This window comes from Passer montanus, unplaced genomic scaffold (assembly GCF_014805655.1).
Source record: "Passer montanus isolate IOZ18808 unplaced genomic scaffold, ASM1480565v1 scaffold15, whole genome shotgun sequence".
Classification (NCBI taxonomy): domain Eukaryota; kingdom Metazoa; phylum Chordata; class Aves; order Passeriformes; family Passeridae; genus Passer; species Passer montanus.
The window spans coordinates 12,898,692-12,922,276 of record NW_024362051.1 but is presented as its reverse complement, the minus strand read 5'-3'; the positions used below and the strand labels follow the sequence as shown (position 1 = coordinate 12,922,276).

Here is a 23,585-nt window from a genome sequence, read left to right as displayed (position 1 = left end):
CTTCCACTGTCCCAGGTGCCCCAAGCCCTGTCCAGCCTGGCCTTGGGCACTGCCAGGGATGCAGGGGCAGCCCCAGCTGCTCTGGGCACCCTGTGCCAGGGCCTGCCCACCCTCACAGGGAACAATTCCTTCCTAATATTTGAGGTAAACTGAAAGGGTGCCCAGGGATGGAGTGGTGAGTGCTTTTCCTTCCTCTGCGGGCACTTGGAGGGACCTTGCCCTGTCTGCAGACACAGCCCATGGTGCTGCCCCCGACACACGCTGGTATTCCTGTGATGCTGAGAGAGCCAAAGATGCTGGACAAAGCCTGAAAGACCTCCACACTCCGGTCTGGAGCCCCAGGAGTGGCTGAGAGAGCTGGGAAGGGGCTCAGCCTGGAGCCAAGGAGGCTCAGGGGCCCTTGTGGCTCTGCACAGCTCCTGCCAGGAGGGGACAGCCGGGGAGTCTGGCTGTGCTCCAGGGAACAGGGACAGGAGCAGAGGGAACGGCCTCAGGCTGGGCCAGGGCAGCTCAGGGTGGGCACAGCAGGAATTTCCCCATGGAAAGGGGGCTCAGGCACTGGAACTGCCCAGGGAGGGTTGGATCCCCATCCCTGGAGTGTCCCAGGAAGGGCTGGAGGTGGCACTGGGTGCTCTGGGCTGGGGACCAGGTGGGGATGGAGCACAGGCGGGACCCGATGATCCTCGATCTCTCTCCCAACCGAAATAACTCCGTAAATCCGTGCTGCCAGCGCCCTGAGAGCCGCGGGGCTGAGCGGACCCTGCAAAGTGCGGGAGCGCCGCGGGGCTTGGGGCGGCCCGCATCCCGCATCCCTCACCCCGCATCCCGCATCCCGGATCCCGGATCCCCGAGCGCCGTGCCGCCGCTCCGTAACCCGGCGGCGGAAGCCCCGGCCGGCCCGGCCGCCCAATGGGCTGGGGCTGCGCGGCGCCGGGGCCGCGGCCGGGGCCGTCACTTCCTGGCCCTGCAGCCGCCGGCAGCGAGGCCACAGCCGGGGCCGGGGGCGGCGGCGCCCGCAGCCCGCCCGCACCGCCAGCACCATGCCCTTTGACTTCAGGAGGTGAGTGTCGCCGAGAGTCGCGACAGAGCCCGCCCGCCCCGCGGGGACCGCCCGAGCCGCCCCGCGCCGCTGCCCGCCCGCCGGTGCGCGTGGGGTGGGCGGGTGGATGATGGATGGATGGATGGATGGATGGATGGATGGATGGATGGATGGATGGATGGATGGATGGATGGATGGACGGACGGACTGTGCGCAGGGAAGGGATTGGGGAGGCTGTGCCCAGCTCCACAATGCGGTTCCATGCAGCCGAAGGGGGTGTGTGCAGCTGGGGTTGCCTGGGCAGGACCTGCGGGGTGATGGATGCGGGTGTTGGGTGGAGGTGCTGGGCTGCTGCTCCTCCCGCAGTGTCTGGGGTCTCACTTCTTGTGAGAGGGGTCACTCTTTGTGGTGGGGCTCCTGCAGCACCTTTAGAAGGTCATGGCAGCTTTAGGGCATCATTGCTTACAGTGGTGGGGCTCCTGCAGCACCTTTAGAAGGTCATGGTGCAGCTCCCATGGCAGCTTTAGGGCATCATTCCTTACAGTGGGGTTCCCATAGCAGCTTCAGAAGGTCATTTCTTATGGTGAGGTTCCCACAGCAGCTTCAGAGGGTCATTTCTTATGGGAGGGTTCCCACAGCAGCTTCAGAGGGTCATTTCTTATGGTGGGGCTCCCACAGTGGCTTTAGGGGTCGCTGCTTAGGGTGGAGCTCCCAGAGCATCTTTAAGGGGTCCCTCTTTGCAGCCAGGCTCCATGTGCCAAAGCTGTGCCACGTGTCTCATGGCTGGGAGCCAATGTCGACGCCTCCACCTCTGGTTTTGCCATTTTGGGCAGGTGCAAGTTGTAGCATTTGGCCTTTCTGTGCGGCTCCTTCATCCCCTGGGCCATTGGAGGCACTGCCAGGTACCAAAGCAGAAGTGAAAAAGACCCCTCTGACTTCACTGCAGCCAAAATAGAAGGTGCAGGTTCATTTTCTTTCTTGAACCAACAATTTGCATCTTTCCAAGTTCAGAGATGCCATGGGGAAGATGCTCAGATGAGTCTTCTAATACAGATTTTACTACATCGTTAATAGTACAATAAAAAATGCATACATTTTTGGGAATATGCAGTTAACTACAGTCCTTTCCATGTAGGATCATCATGACCCCTACATGTGCACCCCTTCGAGATGGGAAATGGTGATAGTGCAGTGTTTTATTATATTTTTGCTGTAATTCTAAACCAGGCCTCTCATTTATACAGGCTAACAGGATCTTGTGTGATCCATGGGGCATTGTTGAACATGGAGGCAGTTGCTTCTGAATGAAAACTTGCTGAAGCTGGAAACAGCATCTGCTGGATCATGTGGGATCCGGGGCCCAGAGCCTCATTTCTGCTTTTGTGTAAAATTTGATAGAAAAACTCTTCTTTGGAGACATTCTGCCAGCTGCGAATCCTATTGCCATCCATTTTCAGACTTGTAAAATACATGAACAATAAGAGATCCTGGGCTGTGGCTGTCACTTTGTAATAGCAGATAAAGAAAATGTTATTTCTGATGTCTTTGAAAATGTAATTTCTGTTGGGTCTCAGAATGTGCATGTGGAAACATTGGCTCACCAAGAGCATAATCATCTTAAGAGACAGCACTAGTGCTTCACTTTGGGATGGAAAAAAGATGTTCAGTAAAAACTGAATAGCAGGGTTTGTGTTAATGAGTTACAAAAACAGAGACATCAGTTCAGATCTGCATTTTAAAGATTCACAATTGCAAATAACTTCTTTGTCATTCAGAGTGGAGGATTAGAAATAGACACTTCAAAGCTCTTTCTCAAATAACGTAAGCTCACTGAACTTCAGCTTTTCTGCAAGGATGAATTTTTCAAAAGCTGCCATTGATAACAGGAATTTCCTATCTGAAGTACAGAGGAGCTATTGTCACGTGCAGCAAGCCACTTTCCTGCTTTAGAAGCATGAACAGAGTTCAGGACCAGAAGGTTTGCAAAGGTTAGAGCCCTTTTTAGCTGTTGTGGGTTTTGTTCATAGTGTAGGTAGTGGAAAAAAATCTGCTGAGGCTGGAAAATTTTACTGTTGTAGGTAAAGTATGATGCACACATTAAAAAAAACCACACAGGTACTTCCTGACAGCTCTACAACATGCAATACAAGGCTCTTGGAGAAAAAAGGTCACCGCCTTGAGTAAGTTTCTGAATGAAAATGCCATTTTCACCATGTAAATGTCAAGGATTTTCTCTCAGGGATTTCAGCAGGATGCTCCCTTTGGCAGGTACAGTTTGGTACCCTGCCTTTTACATGCCTGTGTGTGACCAGGGGTTTGGATTGTTAGGAGACTTTTGGAAATGCCCCTGCATATCTTCTAGAGTGCAGAATTCCATGTGGAAAGGTGTTGTGTCCTTCTGGAGGCCACACACTTCACGTTGCATCTGAAGGAATTCTGGCCTTAGCTGCTCTGCCAAGGACATTTGGGAAGGCAAGGCTTTGTTGGTTTGGTATCCTCCCCTCTCTTACAGCTTTATTTTTGGTGTTTTAGGGTGGCAGGATGGTGAGAGCTGGCACCAGCTGTAGAGAGGGGCATTGTAGAGCAGCTGCAGCTTTTGGCTTTGAGCTGTTTCCACACAAAGTAGCTCCAGTTGCCCAAACCTCATCTGGAGATGATGGAGGCACAAATGACAATTAATTAAAACAGCCCAGGACCAAAAATGTCCCTGTTCTTCACCAACTAAAAGTCAAAGACATCATTTACTTCCATGGGACTAAATCTCTTTGCTCTGTCTTAAACTTAGCTAGATTGAAGAAGCAAAATTGCTTAAGAGTCTTTCTTGGACGTTGTCTCCATCAGTCAGTCTCAGATGGAAGTAGCTTGGTTTGTTACTTGTACTTTTTTTGTACATTTTTTTTCTGTAGGACTTCTGGTTTTTTGGCTTATCAGTGGTTCCCTTTCCTAATACAAACTTCATTTAATTCATAAATAAACCAATATTTTCACAGTAATCTCACATGAATAATAATTATTCTGTGTCAAATGTCTTTAGAGTTTTAATAATACTCAGTATTTACCTCATGCTTTTCATTTTTCAAAGCACTTAATTCAGACTAATCCCCCCAGTCCTGCTGTGATGTTGGTAGAGAACCAAGTTTTCAGCTTCCAGATTGGAGCCTCAGTACAGGTCTGTTCAGTGCATGTCACAAGAACCCAGCCCTCCTACAGAACTACTAAATCAGTTTTTATTTCCAGCAGGCCTGCTTCTTTCATATTTTTTAACACCCATTTGGCTGAAAGATAAAGACAGATTTTTCCCTTCTTGCCCATGTCCTGGTTTTTAGAACTTGTGTCAGCAAAGCAGCTTTGGATGTGTTTGATGGGGGATTTTGAGTTCTCTCACTGGAGCTGAAAGGGTATTTCCCCTTGGAGCCTTTTAGATCTGGTGTCACACTTGCAGCCTCAAATCATAATTAGATTAAACTCTAAGCCTGGGTCATCTTGAGTGGTGATTGAGAGGCAGCCAGGATGGATCCCACATGTTGTGTGATCCTGTTAGCAGGAGGCTGAGCTGGTGCTGGGACTCCAAACTGCTCAGGTGTTGAGAGTGACACAAATAAAAATGAGAATTGCAGCTGTAAGAATGAAGTGACTCCCCTGCAGTAGAGGAGAACATGGTGAGGAGAAGCATTGCTGCAAAGTCTCTTGACTCTGGTGCCTTTTCTTTGCACCTGCCTATCTGCATGGAAGAGTTACTGATGGGTTTGTAAGATACTGAAACTTCTGAACCATCTTGCTCACTTTAGTTGGTTACACTGAGAAAAACTAAAATAGACCACTCTGAAATCAAGTTTTTGTTCTAATCTTGGGTAATTCCCAGTTGTGCCCTGGCCAGGTGTTTCACACAGAGTGGCAAATATCTGTGAATCCTTATTTTTATGTTTAATTGAGAAATTCAGAATTTATTTCCCACAGTTAATCACTGTGATGTTTTCATTAGGGTTTTTTTATTGTTCCTTGTTTGGTTTTGGGGTTTGGTTGGTTTTTTTTCACAATGTGATAACCTGTACCAAGGTAACAGTGTGCTGTACCCGGATTTTGGAGGTCATGGGAAAGGAGCCAGGCTTAGAAAGGATTTAGATTTAAATGCTGACCTAGAGTAGAAGGCAAAAACTTTTATTCCATCTGCACAGTGTGACAGGCTCCCACTGTCAGCTGTTCTTTGGCATGTCTGTGATAAATGGTATTTTAGTGTGGGTGTGCTGATTCAGACCTATGGATCATTTTTATTGTTTTGGGACACAGGCAGGTCTTTGCTGTAGTTCCTGAAGGTTTTCTTTTAAATCAGATTGTTCAGTCTTAACCAAAGCTGACACACTCCAACCTTCCTGCTCTTAGCAAAGGGAGTTTGTTTGGTTTTAAATTAGACCTAAAAATTGTGATGGTGAATAGCAAACTGATGCTCACACTTGTGACCAAATAGAGCTGTGAAATCGATTCCTGACCAAAAGAAAAATGAGGGGACCATGAAAGACTCTTTTGTTCCTTCTTTTCAGAAACCTGAAGACTAAAATCAAGTTATTTGCCTTAACAAGTGAATGAGGAGGTGTCTGAGGGGTGCTTAGTTTGGAAAAGATTTTTCTCTGTAGACTCAAAATCACCTAAAATGCCCTGGTTTGTGCTCATTAATCTGGGCAGGAATCGATTTCACAACTGTGCCAGGTCACAGGTGTGAGCATCACTCTGTCCATTCCCCATCACAACCCTTAGGTCTAATTTAAACCCAAACATACTCCCTTTGCTGAGAGCAGGAAGGTTGTAATGATTTTGTCCAAAATACTAATTCCTGTATTTGATTGAGCTTGTAGCCATCACTTCCTAAATCAGTGTCCAGGGGCCACAGCACAGCTCTGGTCTGGGTAGTTACAGATTTACAGAATGACAGAATGACAGAATATTCTCCATTGGAAGGGACCCACAAGGATCATCAAGTCCAACCCCACGACCTTGGCATTATTGGCAGCATGCTCTGACAAACTGAGCTCGTTTCAGCAGTAGCTGCATTTCCATCCCCACCTGCAGCCACGTCTGGAGCCTGTTCCAGTTCACATTGTGCAATGCCACTGGTAAACAACCCTTCCAAGTGGTATTGCTGCCACCTTACGTAATGGCCAACGTGGATTCGGGTGCCAAGCAGTGCCATGACTAACTTTGGCTCAACAATAGCCCTTTGAGGGCACCTGAGAAATTATTCTGCAGTCACAGCAGTCAGATGGGCAGGCAGAGCTGTACAGACAGAGTCTATTGATGTTTGTGCCACAAATAACTGATTATACACGGTGTGCATGTATGTAAATGTTCCTTTCTAAGTGTCCCTAGTGCATCATTTCTCTCAAAATATCAGCGGAGTGGAGATTTTTTTGCCTGAGTAAGTAGGGAAATATTAAAGTCTGGCTTTGTAGGAAAGTTTTGCATTGTTCCTTCTGAACTTTAACTGTCCTCCTTTGTTCAGTCCTTGGTGACACAGATGCTTCCTTCATGCCATCATAGTTCATTGCTGTGAAAATGACTGAATCACACTGTAAACAGAGCTGAAGCAATGCCACCAGCCTGGACTGGGAACTGTGGACGTTGTTCAGCTTGTATTTTGAAGTGTGCTGGTGTATTTTTTAGGCATGTAGTTCAAATGGTGGAGGTGGTGAGGAAAGAATAGTCTTGCAATGAAGGAAGGAGTGGGGAATCATCTGTTTTTCTTGTCTTCTGTCCAAGCACAAGCCCTGAAGTGATGTCTAGGTATTCCTGTACAGAGCCAGCTGCTCTCGAAATGGAAAACTTGGTCTGCCAAAAAATTAACCACAGCCTTGCCACAATCTACAAAATCTTCCTTATGCTGAAATGCCTGAGTATTTTAGTAGTAAATCTTCTTTATACTGAAACGTCTGAGTATTTCAGTAGTAATCATGGCAGACACACACACAAGATGTAGTTGGCCAGTGCAACTCACTGAATTGTGTGTGTTTGGATGTTTGCTTTTCTGTTTTTTTTCTCGGGGATATTTCCAACTGAAATGTATTTAGTTTAATTCAGAGAAGCCAGAAAGATTAGCATGTAATAGAAGAGCCTTCAAAATGTTGTGTTAAAATGTGCAGGACTGTACTACTGCTGACAGGATTCCTTAGTGTTTATTTAACAATTATATCCTAAAGCAGATCACCTGGCTTCCAAACTGTCCCTCTCTGCAGACCACTGTGTGCCCCCTAAAACATCAGTAATGTAAATGTGACCTTGTTTTCTGATAAAGGGGAAGTCTTCGAGCCTTGCTTGGATTCTGTGTCATTCTAAATGAAACGTGACCCAACTGCACTGAAATCTGAATGGGGCTGCTGCATTATAACAGGTTATAGCTGGACCAAAAACCAGTGGTAAACCTGCAAATTGCAGCTCTTGAGTCTGTATCAGTTATGTTTTTTTAGTGGGCATCCATACAGATATTTCTTGGAGCTGGACCAAAAACCAGTGGTAAACCTGCAAGTTGCAGCTTTTGAGTCTGTATCAGTTGTTTTTTTAGTGGGCATCCGTACAGATATTTCTTGTAAGTTGTATCAAACCAGGGATGGAAGGCAGGCAGTGCAGAGGAGTTGTACTTGCTTGTAGGTAACACACGTGCAAATAAAAGCCAGGACTGAGTTGTAGATGCTTGTACAGAAATTCTTGTCTTCTTGGATTGGAATTTAAATAGGAGAACCTGAGCTGGTCACTGCAGAGTTACTGATATTCTGGAAAAATACAATATATTTTAATCCCTTGTATGGGATAGGAGTTTCTCTTACTGATTTTGAGAAATCTCTCTCTGCAGTAGGTATGGATTGGCCTGTGTACTTTTGAGGGAAGCCTTATGAATATGGAGTTGTTTTCTTTACATATCCCTCTCTCCCCATTTTTTTCTTGATTCCCCAGATGTTATATTCGTTCATGCTCTTTTGTACCAATCTCTGATTTTTGTGCTGAGCAAGCGCAGCTGGGACTTAAACCAGAAAGCAGCTTCTCCAAATAAAACCTGCTCCTTTCTGATGCTAAAATAGTTCTTCCCAGATCTTGTTTTAAGGTGCTCAGCAGTGCAAGGCAGCAGCAGAGCCTTAGTGTTTTGTGATTTCTGGAAGCTGTGGGAAAGACTATGGTACAGCTCTTTTTTTCCATAGCTCTTTGGTTGTGTGCAGGTAAATTCTTGGAAATCCTGGTCCAGCTTTGAATTTTGTTCAGTGTCTGGTGCAGGTAAGGACTTTTCTTTGTTTGTGGGCAGGGAATGTGGCAGGAGGTTGAGGACCCTGAGCTGGCAGGTGTCCCATTGGGAAAAGGAGAAATGTTCAGGACCAAGGGGATCATGATGGGTGGGAGTGCTGGGATGTGCTGGGGAGCTGGAGGAACCAGAATCTCTGAGTTGAAGGCTCTGGGACAGGAAGGTTCCAGTCAGTTTATGGCATTCAAGTATCTGAACAATCTGCTTGATTTGGGGAGCAGCCATATATGTTTAATGCTCTTCTCCATTCTGTCTGTTCTCCAGAAAATGCTGCTCCCACTCAGGAGTACAATGGCTCTTACAGTCCTGCAAAGGGCTGGATCCCTTTAAATACCAGTCCCCTTACTTGAGCATTTTTTCTTCATGACACTTTTCTCCTGTTTTGATGAAGCAAAGTGTAATTTGCTCACTTTATTAAAAATACATTTCTCTTCCATCCTTCATTTTGACACCTGCTTCACTGCCTAAAAGGAAATAAAATGCTTGCTGGCAAGACTCCACCTTTGAGTATTTGAGATTGTACTTTTCCTCCTCCTCCTGATTGCCTTTGGAATGTGTTTGAGCCTAACATTTTATTTTGAAGGAAAAAGAAAAGTGATGTACCGCTTCCTGTCTTCCATCCTTCAGTGTCACCTAAAATAGTTGCACTTTTGGCATATTGCAGCAATACAATTACTGAGTACACTCCTGAGAGAACAAGCTTGATATGCACTGGTAGAAGAAAACCACAAAATTTGGCACGTGGTTGACAAAAAGGTGTTCTGCAGGACAGCATAATAGAACCACAGAGCAGGCAGAAGGGAGGAAAAAGGAGAACTGGAATCAATCTAAGTGGGAGTAGAATGTATGAATTTTTGTGCCTTTTTTCAGCAGCTGTTGTGAGGATTGAAAGTGTTTTGTCCTAGAAATAAATGGGTTTGTTTTTCTGTCCCTATGCAGATCCTGTACCTGCTAAGTAACCAGCAGGCCAGATGACATAATGTGCTCAGGCTGGTGCCTCCAAGGTTCTCCCAGCCCCTTTCCCTAAATGTCCAGTTACCCAAAGGCTGGATTATATAATTAATGACAGTCCTCCTGGCCTAACCTTGTTTTCTTGTTCTCAGTACTCCTCCTTGTTTCAGACACTTCCTCTCCTGGTTTCATTATGTTCTTGGAACTGGAATTAAGAGGGAGGAGCTGGCTGGCAAGGAAACATATTCCTGCATTTCACTCCTGGGTTTGTGAGTGTGGAGAGCCAGCAGGTCAGAAAAAAATCCTGTTTGCTTTGAAAACTGCTGTGATGTTGGGAGTGAGAAGTCGGTCATACAGCATTTGAGAAATTGCAGTCTTCACCTGCTTGCAGTCCAGATAAACTGGTTTAAAACTCCATCAGCCCCTCCACCTCCCTGTCTGGTCCTTCTCATATCAAAGTAATTGAGGATTAACCAGTTTCCCATGTAATTCTGAAGCCCTGAGAGTTTGTCCAGTAAAGCCCAGGTTGTGCAGTGTGTGTGTGTGTTAATGTCCCATTGTGTGTAAATGAGGACTGGCCGATTGCTTAACGAGGTGTGTAATTTATCTGCTGTTATGGGGGTGTTAATCTTATAAAATGTGTTAATAACTCCTTGGTATTTACAAGTATCGGCTTCTTGGTCCGGCTTTGAATCTGTATTTGCATCTCCAGCTCACACTTGGGGCCAAGCTTTGGTGTTTGTGTATTCAGTGTTTATTTTCTGTGTGAAACTGCGATTAGCAGGATCACTTATCTTACTTTGCACATGCTTCAAAGTTTGTGTCCCAATTCCCCAAACCATCAGGACTGTTCACAAACTGCTCTCCAGGCACGGCGCTGGTACTGAACCAAGCTGGGCTCTTGCAGAGCACATCCAGTTTGTTTTCCTAAAGCCACTTTCCTGCTGCTTTCCTTGTAGAGACCTTCAAAGAATCAGAGAATCACAAAATGTTCTGATCTGGAAGGGACCCACAAGGATCATTGACCCAGCTCCTGGCCCTGCACAGACATCTCAACAATCCCATCCTTGCATCCCTGGGAGTGTTGTCCAGACTCTCCTGGAGCTCTGGCAGCCTTGGTCAGTGCCCCACGACCCTCTGGGCAAAGAACCTTTTCCTAATATCCAACCTAAAATCCCCCTGACGCAACCCCAGCCATTCCTTCAGGTAGAACTTGGAGCTCTGCTAGTTTAGCTTCAGATATTTGCATTTTCCCATCTGTAGATTGCCACGAGGGAAGGTGGGCAGATGTTGCCAGGTGCTGCTGTGCAGAATGAATGAACTGAAGAAGAAAGGTTTAATTGAGTGGAACAGGAATTACACAGTGAGCAGAACAAACTCGGGTCTGTTGGCTCCCATTGCTCATCCTGGGATCACAGCCTGGCTCTGCCAGAGCTGTCCTGAGCTGCTCCCTGCACATCATGTTCTCATCTGCCAGCAGACAGGAAACATAGAAATGTCATCTAAACAAAGAATTAGCAGAATGAAGGGCTCAAAAGTCAGTAGTTCCTATTTTCTGCCCCCGCTGCTGACTTCCTACCATTGTTTTCCCATTCATTTAAACAGATTTCACCTACTTGGTTGGACTGGGAGAAGAGTGATTGATTTTATTGTCTGTGCTGGGTTGTAGGAGCTAAGTGTTCTTGCAGAGTTGTCAGAACATCCACTTGCTTTTGGGTGGGAAGAAAAACAGCTAGAGAAAGCATTTCAGAATTAAATGTATTTTCATTGAGCTAATATTTCTCAATGAAAATACAAAAATTAATGCTTTCTATACACATGTAGAGTAAGGCAGCTCTACTTCTTCACCTGTTTTAAAATCAATTTACTATGTGTAGAAATTTTTCTTTCTTTGCTACGTTTGTGGAGCAAACTTGGAGATTTTTTCCTAGCACAGGTACAGCAAGGAGCACAGGAACTAAAAATGCAGAGGGCTGTTGGAACTCACCACTTTTTTATTGTCAAGTAAGAGAGGCTTTGCTTTAAAAGGACAGGCTTTTCTTGATGCTTCCCCAATTAAAGCCCATCCTTTCCTAGCTCACAGTCTTGCTCCAAAATGCTGGTCACACCTGATTTTTTTTTTTTCCTGTAGCAGCTCTAGAGCACCTGGGGAACATAATCCAGCCCAGGGCATTGCTGAGCAGTCTGTGTCCCTTGCCCAGCTTTCTTTTTATGTGGTGATGCCCAGCCCCTGGCAGGGTCACTGAGCAGAGGGGAGTTGTGTCCTGCTCCTGCTTCTCTGTGTCCCAGATCCCAGCTGTTCTCCAGGGCCATCTTTGCTGGTTTATTTCACATATTCTGTCCTTAGGAATGGGGTACCTGATCTTTCAGGCTGTCTCTGCACACCCCAGCTGTTACACTGCTGGATGAGATCAATTTAACAAGTGAAGATCTTTTTATCTCCGGTCCTGGGCACAGGAGTTCTAGGGATGGTTTCAACAACTGTGAGCAGTAAAACTCCCCCCAACTACTTCAGACAGGTGTCTGGGATTTTATTTTCTAAGTAAATGGTATTTTGCTAATCAAAAGAGTGCCTTGTGTGCAAACCTGACACAGCTGTGGTGTTTGTTCTACCTCTGTATTTCCCCTCAGCTTGAGCTGTCACATTGAAAGCTAAATTGGTGGCTTTAGATTTATTCATTTTACAGAAGTAACAGCTTTGCTTTTCAAGATCTTACCACGAGTGTCTGATGTGCTTTGTAGGAGGGAATGAAGCCAGAAAAGTCTGTTCTGATAGAAGTACCTGCCTGCTTTTGGTGGAGTGAGACTGTGTCTAAGCCTGCTTGGTTTTATTTAGAGCTTGATGACCTCTGAAGAGCTTAAAAGCCACCTGATGGCTTGTGCTCCTCAGCTGGTGTGCTTGGGCTCCTGGTGCCCAGCAGCTTTGTTGACAAGCAGGGATGAATTATCCCAAAGTCATTGTTTGGAAGCAGTGACCCAAGGAAACAGAAGAACAGTTGCTGCCTGTTAAACATGTTGGAAGCTCTTAGCTAAGAGATTGGAGTTTTATTTAAAATCTTTTTTTTTTTTTCAGTAACTCTGGAGTATTCTCTATGCCATCTCAGTTTCTCTTTTGGTCTGTCTGAAGAGATCAAGCCTGGGGGCAGCAGTTCCACGGAATGGCCAGGCTGGAAGGGCACAGAGGGTCCCTGGTGCCACCTCCCCGCTCCAGCAGGGCCGTCCCCGGGCTCAGGGCACAGCAGTGTCCAGCCTGCTCTGGAACGAGACCCCAGAGCCCCTCTGGGCTCTGCTCAGGGCTGGCACTGCCCAGGGCAGCAGTTCTGCCTCCTCTGAGGGGAATTGCTGGGCTCAGGCCCTGCCCGGGGCTCTGGGGCCATGGCTGGGCCTGGGGCAGGGCTGGGCCTGCTCTGCCCTGTGCACACAGGGATGGACAGGGGGACACAGGGATGGACAGAGGGACACAGGGATGGACAGAGGGACACAGGGATGGACAGGGACACTCAGGAACACCCAGGGCTGAGGCCCCTCTCAGCTGGGGCTCCTCTCCAGGCTGAGCAGCCCCAGCTCCCTCAGCCTCTCCTGCGCACTGAGATGCTCCAGGCCCTTCCTCAGCTCCTCAGCCTCCACCGGTCCCAGGAGCTCCAAGTGTCCATTCCCGATCCAGAAGTTACAGCCCGAGGATCTGCTTTACTTCATATTTGTGTTGGATGCTGGGGAGAGAGTGGGGGATGCCATCCCTGAGTGTTCCAGATCTGATCACAGACCCCACCGTGCCCAAGCTGGAGGGAGCCACGTTTTCTCTTGGGCACTTCTAATTCTCAGGCTTTGCTGAGATGAGCAGAGAAGCTGCCTGTGAAGTCAGCAGAGCACACAGATAAAAATGCTCTTTGTCACTCAGCAGCATGCCTCTGGTGGGAAGGTTTCTCTAGAAATACCACTGGGGATTAAAGCCAGGGCGTTTCCATTCGTGTCTCCAGCCTGAATGATCTTGCTCTGACAGCACGCTGAGCTTCCTTTTGATACCATAAATTCACATTGAAAATAATCAACATTTTCCTCCCCTTCTGCCTCCAAGCTGCATTGATTTGAGGAAGGGGAGAAGGGAAGCTGCTGAGACAGGGTGGTTAAACTCTGATCGCCCCTTTTTAACACCAACCTCCTCTGAAGTGTTCCTGGAGAGAGAAAATGGAGCCTGTTTGTGCACAGTCATCTTTGAATGTCAGATGGACTTAATCCAAGTTATATTTACCATGACTGAGTTTCTCCCTGCTTCCCCATGTCCTCCTTAAAAATGATGAAGTGTTTTATGCAAAGTGGATTCTCAGCTGTAATTGGTATCTCTGCTAAGAGCCTTAATAGTAGCAGCTACTGAATGAATCGTAGTCCATAAACTTTTCTGCTGTCTCTAGGAAAGGGTCTTCCAGAGGTGGGAGCAGCAGGAATATGAGGAAACAAAGCTGTGTGGTGGGATGGGGAGAGACTCTCCAGAACCATTGTTCCAGCTCATTTCACGAGCACTCAGATGTGTTTCCTCAAGTGGGGCTGAGGTTTCTCATTCTCTTCTTGCTTCACACCTGCCTTGGTTTCCTGAATTGCCACTGCAGTTGTTCTGTCGTGAAATCAAACTTCAAAATAGACCCAGTTACACAAATCTTGTGGGAAGAGCTGGTTGTCTCTGCACCAGGTCTGTAGGTCCTGTGGGGAACCCAAATAAAGGGGATGGAACCAACCATCTCTGCTCAGTACAACAACAAAGAGGTTCAGGGAGGCAGATAAGAAATGGGAAGAGGAAGAACAGAAGTGTTTTGAGTGACAAATCCCAAGGTTATGTCCTTATCTCCAGGGAAAACTAATCCTCAGAGCTGAGGATAATTTGTCTCTTTAAAGGCACTTAAATAGAAATTGTAGTTGGCTGGATTCACTGATATCTACATGAAGTAATTAGAGAGGCTTGTGTAATTCTGAGGGATGTGGCCCAAAACCAAATTTGTTTAGAATGTCTGAATGACAGACGCTCTCACAGAAAAGGCAGTGGATGTTTTCAAGCCTGTTATCAGACAGACCTGCCTCAAAGTGACTCTTATCACAAACCAAATTGGTGCTGCATAGGCTTAACTGTCCAGGGCTGTTTGGCACCTGCCTTGCTCTCTGTGTATCTTCCACAGTGCTATAATTTTTTGATGTTTTTTTCATCAAAAGCCATCTGGGATTGTTGTTTTGAATGAATATTCCCAGAAATGCACAATGCAGCAGTTTTTCTATCCACCTGAAGAAGAAAACCAGTGTAACAAATAGAGTACTTTATCTTCTGACAAAAAGCACCTTTTTTTTTTCAAGACTGAGGTTTTTAAAACTTAATGCCTGTGTGTCATTTCTCGAACATGACAAGTACAGCATGTAACAGTAGAAATTCTCTCTTCCATGTTGTAACTGGTGAGTGTGCAATGAGTGGACTTCGTAAAGCACAGGCAAGCTCTTTGTTTAGTCAGGAATTGGTGTGTGTGGAGAAATAGTGACCTCATGCTTTCTTGAGATCCGAGGTTTGCAGCCATGCTCTGTTCCCCTTTGCAAGGGGGACTTGACAAATGGGGGAAACCAGCAGCAATATTTCACTGGAGTTTATCTGCAGTTTGCAGCTCTTGCTGATCAGTGGGGAGGGGCATCACCAGCAAACAAACAAAGGGTAAACAAGGTTTGGTAACTGCTTTAACCCACTTGTATTCCCTGTGCAGTGGCAAGGAAAGTTCTGGCATGAAAAAGCTTCTCAAAGGCCAACTTAGTCTTCTTTCACTTCAGAGAGCAGAGAAAATTGCCTAAAAATTCAGTGTTATCTGCTGTGCAAGCTTTAGAGCAAAAAAAGGAGAGTGGTTTTGGTGTGACAGCCCTGTTTTCAAAGGGACAGACTCATTCCTGCCTCCTGCCTTGGGAGTGAATTAATTGTACTGCAGATACATCAATTCTGTGTGAGAAGAGGGATCTCCACAGAAGTCTGAGTGGTACTGCCCAAATCCGCCTCTCACTGAAGGGCTGAAGAAAGGGGGTGTTATTTCTTTGCTTCTTCGTGCTCTTTTCAACTGGAGCCCTTGAGTGAGGGTTTTTGTTGATCAGGAAGCCATCTCAGCCTGGAAAGGTGTATTATCCTTTATTTCCACCCCATGTCTATGTGTTATAGTTGTCTTGCCTTTCTCTTTTTCAGCCTGCAGCCCTTCCCTTTCTCAGGGAAGTCATGTTTCTTACCAAGAAGGAAACAATCAGGGATGGCATTTCTACTGACCCTAAATCCCTTTTTTCAGAATCACCAGCATGGGTCTGGTTGGAAAGGACCACCGTGGGTCACTGGTCCAACCTTTTACATCCAGACAATTCTGGAATATCCCCAGTGAGGGAGATTCCACACCCTCAAAGTTGACTTTTCTCTCTGTGTTTGATAATTCCCCCTTTGTGTAGTTCAGTCACTTCTGCTGGAGAATTGCCAGGTGTTTGATTAGCTTCATAGTGAATTCTGGTTTTGCTGGAAAATGTGTTGTCCCTGCAAGTCGCTTCAAGTTTTTTGTTAGTGAAACAAATTGGTTCAGCAGCACCAGTCTCATTTATTCAGAGAGATCTCAAAGCTACTGATGTGTAATGAAATTAAGGTAGTTGTTCACTCCACACTGGACTCGTTACTGAGTGAGTAATGTCACCAGGAATTAGTGACCTCAGCTCCAAATGTGGTATCTGCTGAAAAATAGATGTCACTTCTCCAAGCTGGTGAGCATGGGAGGTGGAGAACCAAGTGTTGTTTCAACACCCACATTCTTCTGGGTGAATCACAGCCATGGACCCTTTCTGCTGAGCCAAGATGACAATGGTGTATTTACACCACCACTGACCTGCTAAAAGTGGAATGTCAGCCATGATACTGGTTGGGTTTTCATTTTTTCTTAATCATCTCTGACATAAAAATGTAATTTGTTGTAGTGAATGCTCACGGCCTCTAACTGTCAGGATGTGCTGAAGTACCTGCAATAGAGCCAGTATGCTTCAAAAAGAAGACTGATCTTTAAATATTTGGTTCTCCTGGGGAATAACATCATCTGCCTGAAGAACAAAACCATTTTCCCCTGTCTGTGAGCATTAATTTCTGGAAAGGGACAAAAATTGATCTTTTTGCTGTGGATTTACAGTGCCCATGTTCTGTTCTGTGACCAAGTGCCACATGAGAGTGTGTTACAGTGCTGCTTGATTAACTGGAATCCAAAATACAGCCCAAGAGCTCCAGAGCAGCCTTTTCCTGGTCCCTCAGGTAAATCAGTAAAACCAGACCTTGGAGAATGGTACATAAGGACATTCCACTCTGCTCACTCCAGAGCTTCTGCTGGGTCTTTGCAGGGACTCCACACAGAAATTTTGGGAGAAATTCAGCCTGGGTACCATGGCACCCCTCCTGTCTTTGTGCCAGGGAGGGATGGGCAACTGCTGGAAACTGAAGGAGGAATTAGTGTTTTTCCTTCTCTGACATGAGCTACTTTGGGTATCAGTTTCCCTTTGCTACAGGGCATTTGAATTTAACCATTGTCTAGTTAGTTCTACTTAAAAGTTGTTGGGGTTTTTTTTATTGCCTCACATTCTTTGCTTCTTGTTCATGAAAAACTTAACAGCGTCTTACAGAGTTGTTAAAAAAGCTCTTTTCAGATTCCAGAGAAGTCAGAGAGGATTCTTCTGTTTGGAGGTGTGGAAATCGTCAGTGAAATAATGTATTTATTACTTCATTTCCTGAAATATTTCGGGTCCAAACTTGAAACTGTTCAAGTGTACATAAAGCCCTGGCAGGCAGCTCCTGCTGGGGGAGTGAGCTCATCCTCCGCTCAGGGGAGGCAGCTGAAGCATCAACTCAAGAAAAAAACTGCAGTGTTGGGGTCCTCTGCCCTCCCTGCAGCTCACCCAGCACTGGCAGTCACAGCTCAGGTGAGAGCCCACCTGCAGAGCTGCCCCAGCCCAGCAAGGAGCTGGAGCTGCTGGAGAGAGCCCAGAGGAGGCACCAGGATGGGAGGAAAGGCTGGGAGAGGTGGGATTGTTCACCTGGACAGGAGAAGCTTTGGGGTGACACAATTGTGGCCTCACACTGCCTGAAGGAGCTGCAGAAAGATGGAGAGAGAATTTTACAAGGACCTGGAGTGACAGGACAGGGGGGAATGGCTTCAAATTGACAGAGAGTAGGGTTAGATTGGGTATTAGGAAAAAATTCTTCCCTGTGAGGGTGGGGAGGCCCTGGCACAGTGCCCAGGGCAGCTGTGGCTGCCCCTGGATCCCTGGCAGTGCCCAAGGCCAGGCTGGACAGGTTTGGAGTCACCTGGGATAGTGGATTGTGTCCCTGCCCATGGCAAGGAGTGGCACTGGATGAGCTTTAAGCTCCCTTCCAGCCCAAACCATTGTGTGATTCTATGATACACTTCTCTCTGAAGAAAAAAAAATCTTGAGTAGCAGCAGCCCATATTAGTGTAGGTACAGCTTTTGAAATCCTTCTGACACTTGCTGGCACTTGAAATGTGCCACCCTTTTGTTTGGCTCCTTTGAGGTCACCACCTCGATCTCACCTCACTCTTTCCAGGACTTTGGCACTCCTGTCCATCAGAGAGCTGGAGTTCTGCCCCTGACCTGCCTTAATCACACAAAGATTTGTGAATTCTGTTTGAACCTACTTAGGAATGGCCTTGCTCATCTCTGTGGTGTTGCTTTACCAGTTTGTTGACATTCCCACCAGGAAGGTGAGAAAGTTTTTTTTGCCGTGTCCTTTCAACTCTTGGATTGATAAAAAACCATTGTAGCATTCCCTTATGTTAGTTATGGATGTTGGTTCCTGCAAAGCTCTGACATTTCCAAACGGGCTTTTTTTATTTCTGTGTTTGCAGCCCTGCTCTCCATTGAAAGCAAAGACACTCTAGATGTGTCAGGAAATTCCTTTGTTGTTCTGATGACAGCCTAACTCTATCTTTAGCCTCATATTCTGGAATTGCAAGGCCCAGCCTTCCCTTTATGAGAATGTGTATGACCTGGAGGAAGAGCTTTCCTAGCAGCAAGTTTGTTGTTTCCACTCTGAAACGATGTTAATTGATCAACTCAAAGATACAACTTCTCCTTACAAGTCTCGCCTTTCTGAGGGGAGGAAGAAACTTGCCAAAAGCTAAATATAAACAAGGTGCAGTGGAAAATGCACATGTGCCTGCTGTGGGAGTGTGAAGTGATGTCTCCCTTCCTAAAGCAGCGTGAGCTGCAGGTTAAGGGAGTTCACTGAGCAGTTGTAAATCTACACCCTGGCTCCTCCTGGTCACGAAAGATGACCCCCAGCCTCTGCCAGTGGATGCTCAGGGTGGCACAGGGTGTGTGTGCCCTGTGAGCTGGCAGTGCAGCCCCTCTGCACTCCAGGCTCCCTGCAGCATTGCTCACACCTTCCACTGCTTTGGCTACAGCAGCGAGGCAGCTCTTGCAACACAGCACAAGGTTCCTCTCTGTTCCCAGGCTACAAATACTCCTCCGAGTGACCAATGCCTCAGGAACCTGGAGGCTGGTTGGAATTTTTGCTGCAGGAACGTCTGACCTGAGGGCAGGTAAAACCTGTTCCCCTCTGCCATGCTCACAGCTCCTCCCTTGTGCATTACAAATCATCTCTGGTGTCTAATCCTCATTCTTTTCTCTTCCCAGGACAGTGTAAGTGCTCTCCTGGAATTGCTTTCAGTTCTGGGAGGTAGGCAAGGAGCCAGTGGCAAAAGGAGAAAGGTTTTTCTAGTGGAGGCAGATTTTTGACCCTTAGGTCTGATAGGAGCTGCCACAAATCTCTCATTTCTTGGGGTTTTGGGTCTCCTGTTACAATAACTCTTGTCAACTTCAGAGATTTGAGATTTTTGCTTGATTTATTTATTTTTATATTATGTGTAATTAATGAAGCCTTCCACAAATCTCTCATTTCTTGGGGTTTTGGGTCTCCTGTTACAATAACTTTTGTCAACTTCACAGATTTGTTTGAGACGTTTGCTTGATTTACTTATTTTTATAATATATGTAATTAGTGAACCCTTATTTGGGCTTCTGTCCTCATTGCTAGCATTTGATCTCTCTGGTGTCTCACAAACATACTTTTCAAGCTGTCATTGAATCCTTTACATTTCATATCTTCTAACTTGGAGTTTAAATAGAGTGAAGAAGGTAGCTCTTTGTCCTGGCCATGCCATCTCCCATCATTCTCCTCAACTTTGATGCCATTTGGGCTTTCCCTTGCCCTTCTCTGAGTGCACAACCCCACTGCTGTTTTCACCAACAGGGATCAGACTAATGAAATTGTGTAAATTGGGTCCAGTATCGGATGAGAAGTTGCCTGGAACCCTGAGTACTGTTGTTCCTGTTCCAGATTACAAACCCTCCTAGCTCAGAACATGTCTTTTCCAAGCAATTGATTGTTCTGCCAGGAGACTTGCACATAGCCAGTCCTTTTTCTTTTGGGCTGGTGATCATTTAGATTTATTGGTGTCACACATCAGTGAGCAAAATCTAACGAACAGTGTTTGCCTCTTATCCCAAACTTGTCTTTTTTGATTGTTGTGATCATTCCAGCATCCTTGTGCAAGCTTTAATACATCTTCCCTTCCCTTCTGCTTGGTCAGGTTCTGGATGTCATCCTTCAAGCTTCTGCTTCCATCCATAAAACCTGAATCGAGCACTTTTTGTAGTGTCTCTGCCTAATCCAAGCTTACTTAGGCCATGGAAAAGTTACTTTGTGGTGTTGGGTGTCACTTATGTGATGAAATGATAATCTCAGAGGAGAGAACTCTGCCTCATATGACATCAGCTTTCCAGTGAGCTGTTTAAAAAGCTGGATTATTTCTTCTTTTAAAGCTGTGATGTGCCATCATTTCAATACTAGTAAATATTTCTGATGGTGAGAACAAACTTCCTTTTATAGTATCCACACGCTGCTGTTTTTACTGAATCCAGCCTGGAGCTGTTTCCTATTTCTGAGTGTTGGCTCACACTCAGCAGCTCCTGGTGTTCACGTGCTCTGTCTCCCTCTTTCTCTCTCAGCTTTTTTAGCCTTGTTGATCTATTATTGTGACTTTGGCCAGACGACGCCAGCTTTCAGCATTTAATGGGCTGGGAGAGCAACAGCTTCCTCTGCCTGTGAGACCATGATGTCATCAGCTACTTTGGGTTCTTTCACCATCCTGATGCTTCAGTGGATGTGGAAAGAATGCAAACAGCACTTTCCAGATGTTCTCAGGGCAGCTGGAAAACCATACATGGATTGTTTGGTTGGGGAATATTGCTGGTGTGTTTAGGAGACAGCAGTGAGAGGGGTGATGAAAACACAGCTCCTGTGCTGTCAGGTGTCTCACAGAGGGTTGTTGGGGTGTTAAGTGATGGCACAGCTTATTCAGGACTCCAGCTGGGCAGCTGAAATAAATTTCTACCTGCTCTCCATTCCCTTTCTTCCCTTCCTTCCTCCAGCTTCAGCTCCTGAGTGAAGCGCAGTGTCCTTCTGATCTCCTGCAAGGCAAAAGCTGTTTTGTTCATGCAGTTCCTCAGAGCTACCTCAGCAGTTGAAGACTACAGAAGAGTTTTCTAGTTTTTAAACTCCCAGTAAAGTATTTGGTGTAGTAGGAGCTCCTGAATAAACACAGGGGTGTCTCATCTCGGTGCAGTGTGGACTGGGAATTTGGAAGCCCTCTCCGGGGCTGGAAAAAGCATCAGCTCTCACCCACTTGTGGCATATCCAAAAAAGTCTATTTTTAGGGAGAAGCGGTCACTTCCTTCTTTAGGGTGGCTGGGTGGGTGTTTTTAATGCATTAATTAATTTTTATGGAGTGATGGAAAAGCTGATGTCAGAGCTGCAGTGCGGTTGGGCGTGCAGGAACACAAGGTGGTAGGAAGTGTAGCTAACACACGAGGGCAGGGAGAGTTTAACCATGGGCAGTTTAAAATAGCAAAGCTGAGCCCTGTGGATATTAAAAACTATGACTGAATCAAAACAACGGGCTAATATTAAACTGGACTTTGCTGGGGGAGGAACAAACCTGTTGGGTTCATTTCTGTTGCTGTATCCAATGACCAAGGGATGTTTTTTGGTCTCAGCACCTGGGTTTCTGACTTAGGGGTTGTCTGGTTTTGGCTTTGCTGGGTATAAATGACAAGGGGCAATACAGGTTGTGTTTTACTGGGTTTTTTATTCAGGAGTCTGTAGAGTATCCTTTTCTTTTTACAGTGGTCTATAAATTTGTCCAGCATGACTTCTTGCCTGGCTGCTCTCACCGTTCAGATTGCACAGATCCACAGCAGGGAGGGGGAGGGAAGTGCTTTGGAAATGGGAGCCAAGACAGAGCACAGTTACATAATTGTACAAAAGAAAAGGGTTTTTTTGTTTTGTTTTTCCTTCCCATATCCTCCTGCCTACTGAAAAAATGTTGTTGGAAAGCTGGATGGAAAAAACTCCAGCATCGTTCATCCCTGTGGGGGCATGAAATGTATTGAAATGTTCCACCTGTTTCATGGCTGGTGCTTTTCCTCTTTCAGGTTTGACATCTACAGGAAGGTGCCAAAAGACCTGACACAGCCAACCTACACAGGGGCCATTAGTAAGTAACTTCTTTTTCATGTCCTTGCATAGCCCTGGTCTAAAATTAAAGATTGTTTGGCCTCTCTGTCTGCAGAGAATTCTTTTAAAGGGATGTTAAACATTGGAAAGGGTGTCCTTTGTTGCTGAGGCAGCTTGTTCTGCCCATCAAACAGTGGAATGGTTTGTGTGAATTCAGAATTGAAGCATGGTTTGGGTTGGAAGGGGCCCTAAAGAGCCTCCAGCTCCAGCCACTGATAGGGATCCACTCTCACTGCCATGTATCAATACACAGACTTTGGCTGATACACATCTCTTGCCTTGGGCCCCTTTTCCTTCCTTCCTGCTCCTGAGGGAGGCTGCAGGCTGAGTAATGCCATTTCACACAATTATGTGCAGCGAGCTGGCTGGGCAGAGGGCTTGGTAAACATTGATCAGGCTGATCCTGCCGGGCCTGATCCTGTCATTACCCTGCTCATGCAGCTTTCCTGTCCCTCTGAGCAGGGACTTCCTTTGATCAGGGAGCTGTGCCCCACTCAGCCATGCTGGTAGATGGGTCAGTAGTCTTGTGTGTCACTGCTGACGTGAGTGATGTCACATCCCTTGGTGACAGCACGCAGGACTGAGTCAGTGCCAGTGAATCAGGACACAAAGGAAAGCCCTCTGTGAGCTGGAGAAACTCCTGGCTGTGAGCATGGTTGAAGAACAGGTTGTCCAGGGTGGTGTGGAGTCTCTGTCCTTGGGGATGCTCCAAACAACCAGAGCTGGCCCTGAGCAACCTGCTCAGAGCAGGGGAGTTGGATGGGATGGGCTCCAGAGAAGTCCCTGCCAGCTCAGCTATCCTGTGTTCTGTGAAGATTACGCTTCTCCCTAAATATTTACCTTCAGAGTCCTTGTCCCCTGAGTTCTCCTGGCCACTGAATTACTTGTATCCCAACTCCCATGTGGGTTTGCTGAAGTTGTGAACAAAGAGCTTGACTCAAACTGTTTGGGAATTCAGGGGCGGATGAGATTTAGTGTTTTGAAAGAACACTTTGAACTTGTGAGTGATCCTGCCTTCTCTTCTGTTTTGGAAACTAAGAGTTCCCACACTGCCACTGGGCTCCCTTTGAGAATTTCTCTTGTTATGAATCACCTGCAAAAGAGTATTTTAGAAGCAAAAAAAACCATCAAAGGCCACCAGAGTTTAGGCTTTCAGATCTGCAGTAAACAGCTCAAGTGATAAGTCTCTTGTGGGAAGGCTTCAAGGTTGTGACTCTTACAATTATTAGTTGACTTATTTTTCTCTATTGTTATTTACAGCTTCTCAGGCTTTGATTTTCTTCTCTAACTGGTTCTCCTTCTTTTTCTCACAGTGTTTTTAGGCAGCCTGATAGAAGCTTCTGAACCCCACAGGCAGCCAACAAACTGGTGGCTTTGCCTGTGAGGATCTTGTGAGCAGCTTTTCTAATGGGCTTTTTTCTGTCTGACCAAGCCTGTGGCTTGTAATTTGAAAGCCACTAATCTTAGGTGTTGTAGGAGGCCATGGATGAGACCAGCCCCTTGCCAGGCCAGTTGGAAGCCTGGGAAGGTTGCATGACCTGGTGAAAAATTGCTTTAGGGAAGTCAGCCTGTGTTAACACTGGGAGCTTGAGTGCAGGAGAAGGTTCTGCCTCTCAAAAAAGCTCTTAGATTTTAGTAGTCATGTGGAATTACTGTGACTGCAACTTTATTTTGGCTTTCTTTAAGTCCTCCAA

The 23,585-nt window shown here is 46.2% G+C and overlaps 1 protein-coding gene across 1 annotated transcript in view; it reads left to right on the top strand.

The window, feature by feature from the left end:
- The first annotated feature begins 760 nt into the window (after nucleotides 1–760).
- Nucleotides 761–23,585, top strand: part of ERGIC1 (endoplasmic reticulum-golgi intermediate compartment 1) — a 56,691-nt gene continuing 33,866 nt past the window's right edge. The window contains exons 1-2 of the mRNA XM_039701193.1: nucleotides 761–1,060; nucleotides 21,810–21,871. Of these exons, the coding sequence (XP_039557127.1) occupies nucleotides 1,041–1,060; nucleotides 21,810–21,871 (82 nt within the window). The 5' untranslated portion in view covers nucleotides 761–1,040. The remainder of the gene's footprint in view (nucleotides 1,061–21,809; nucleotides 21,872–23,585) is intronic.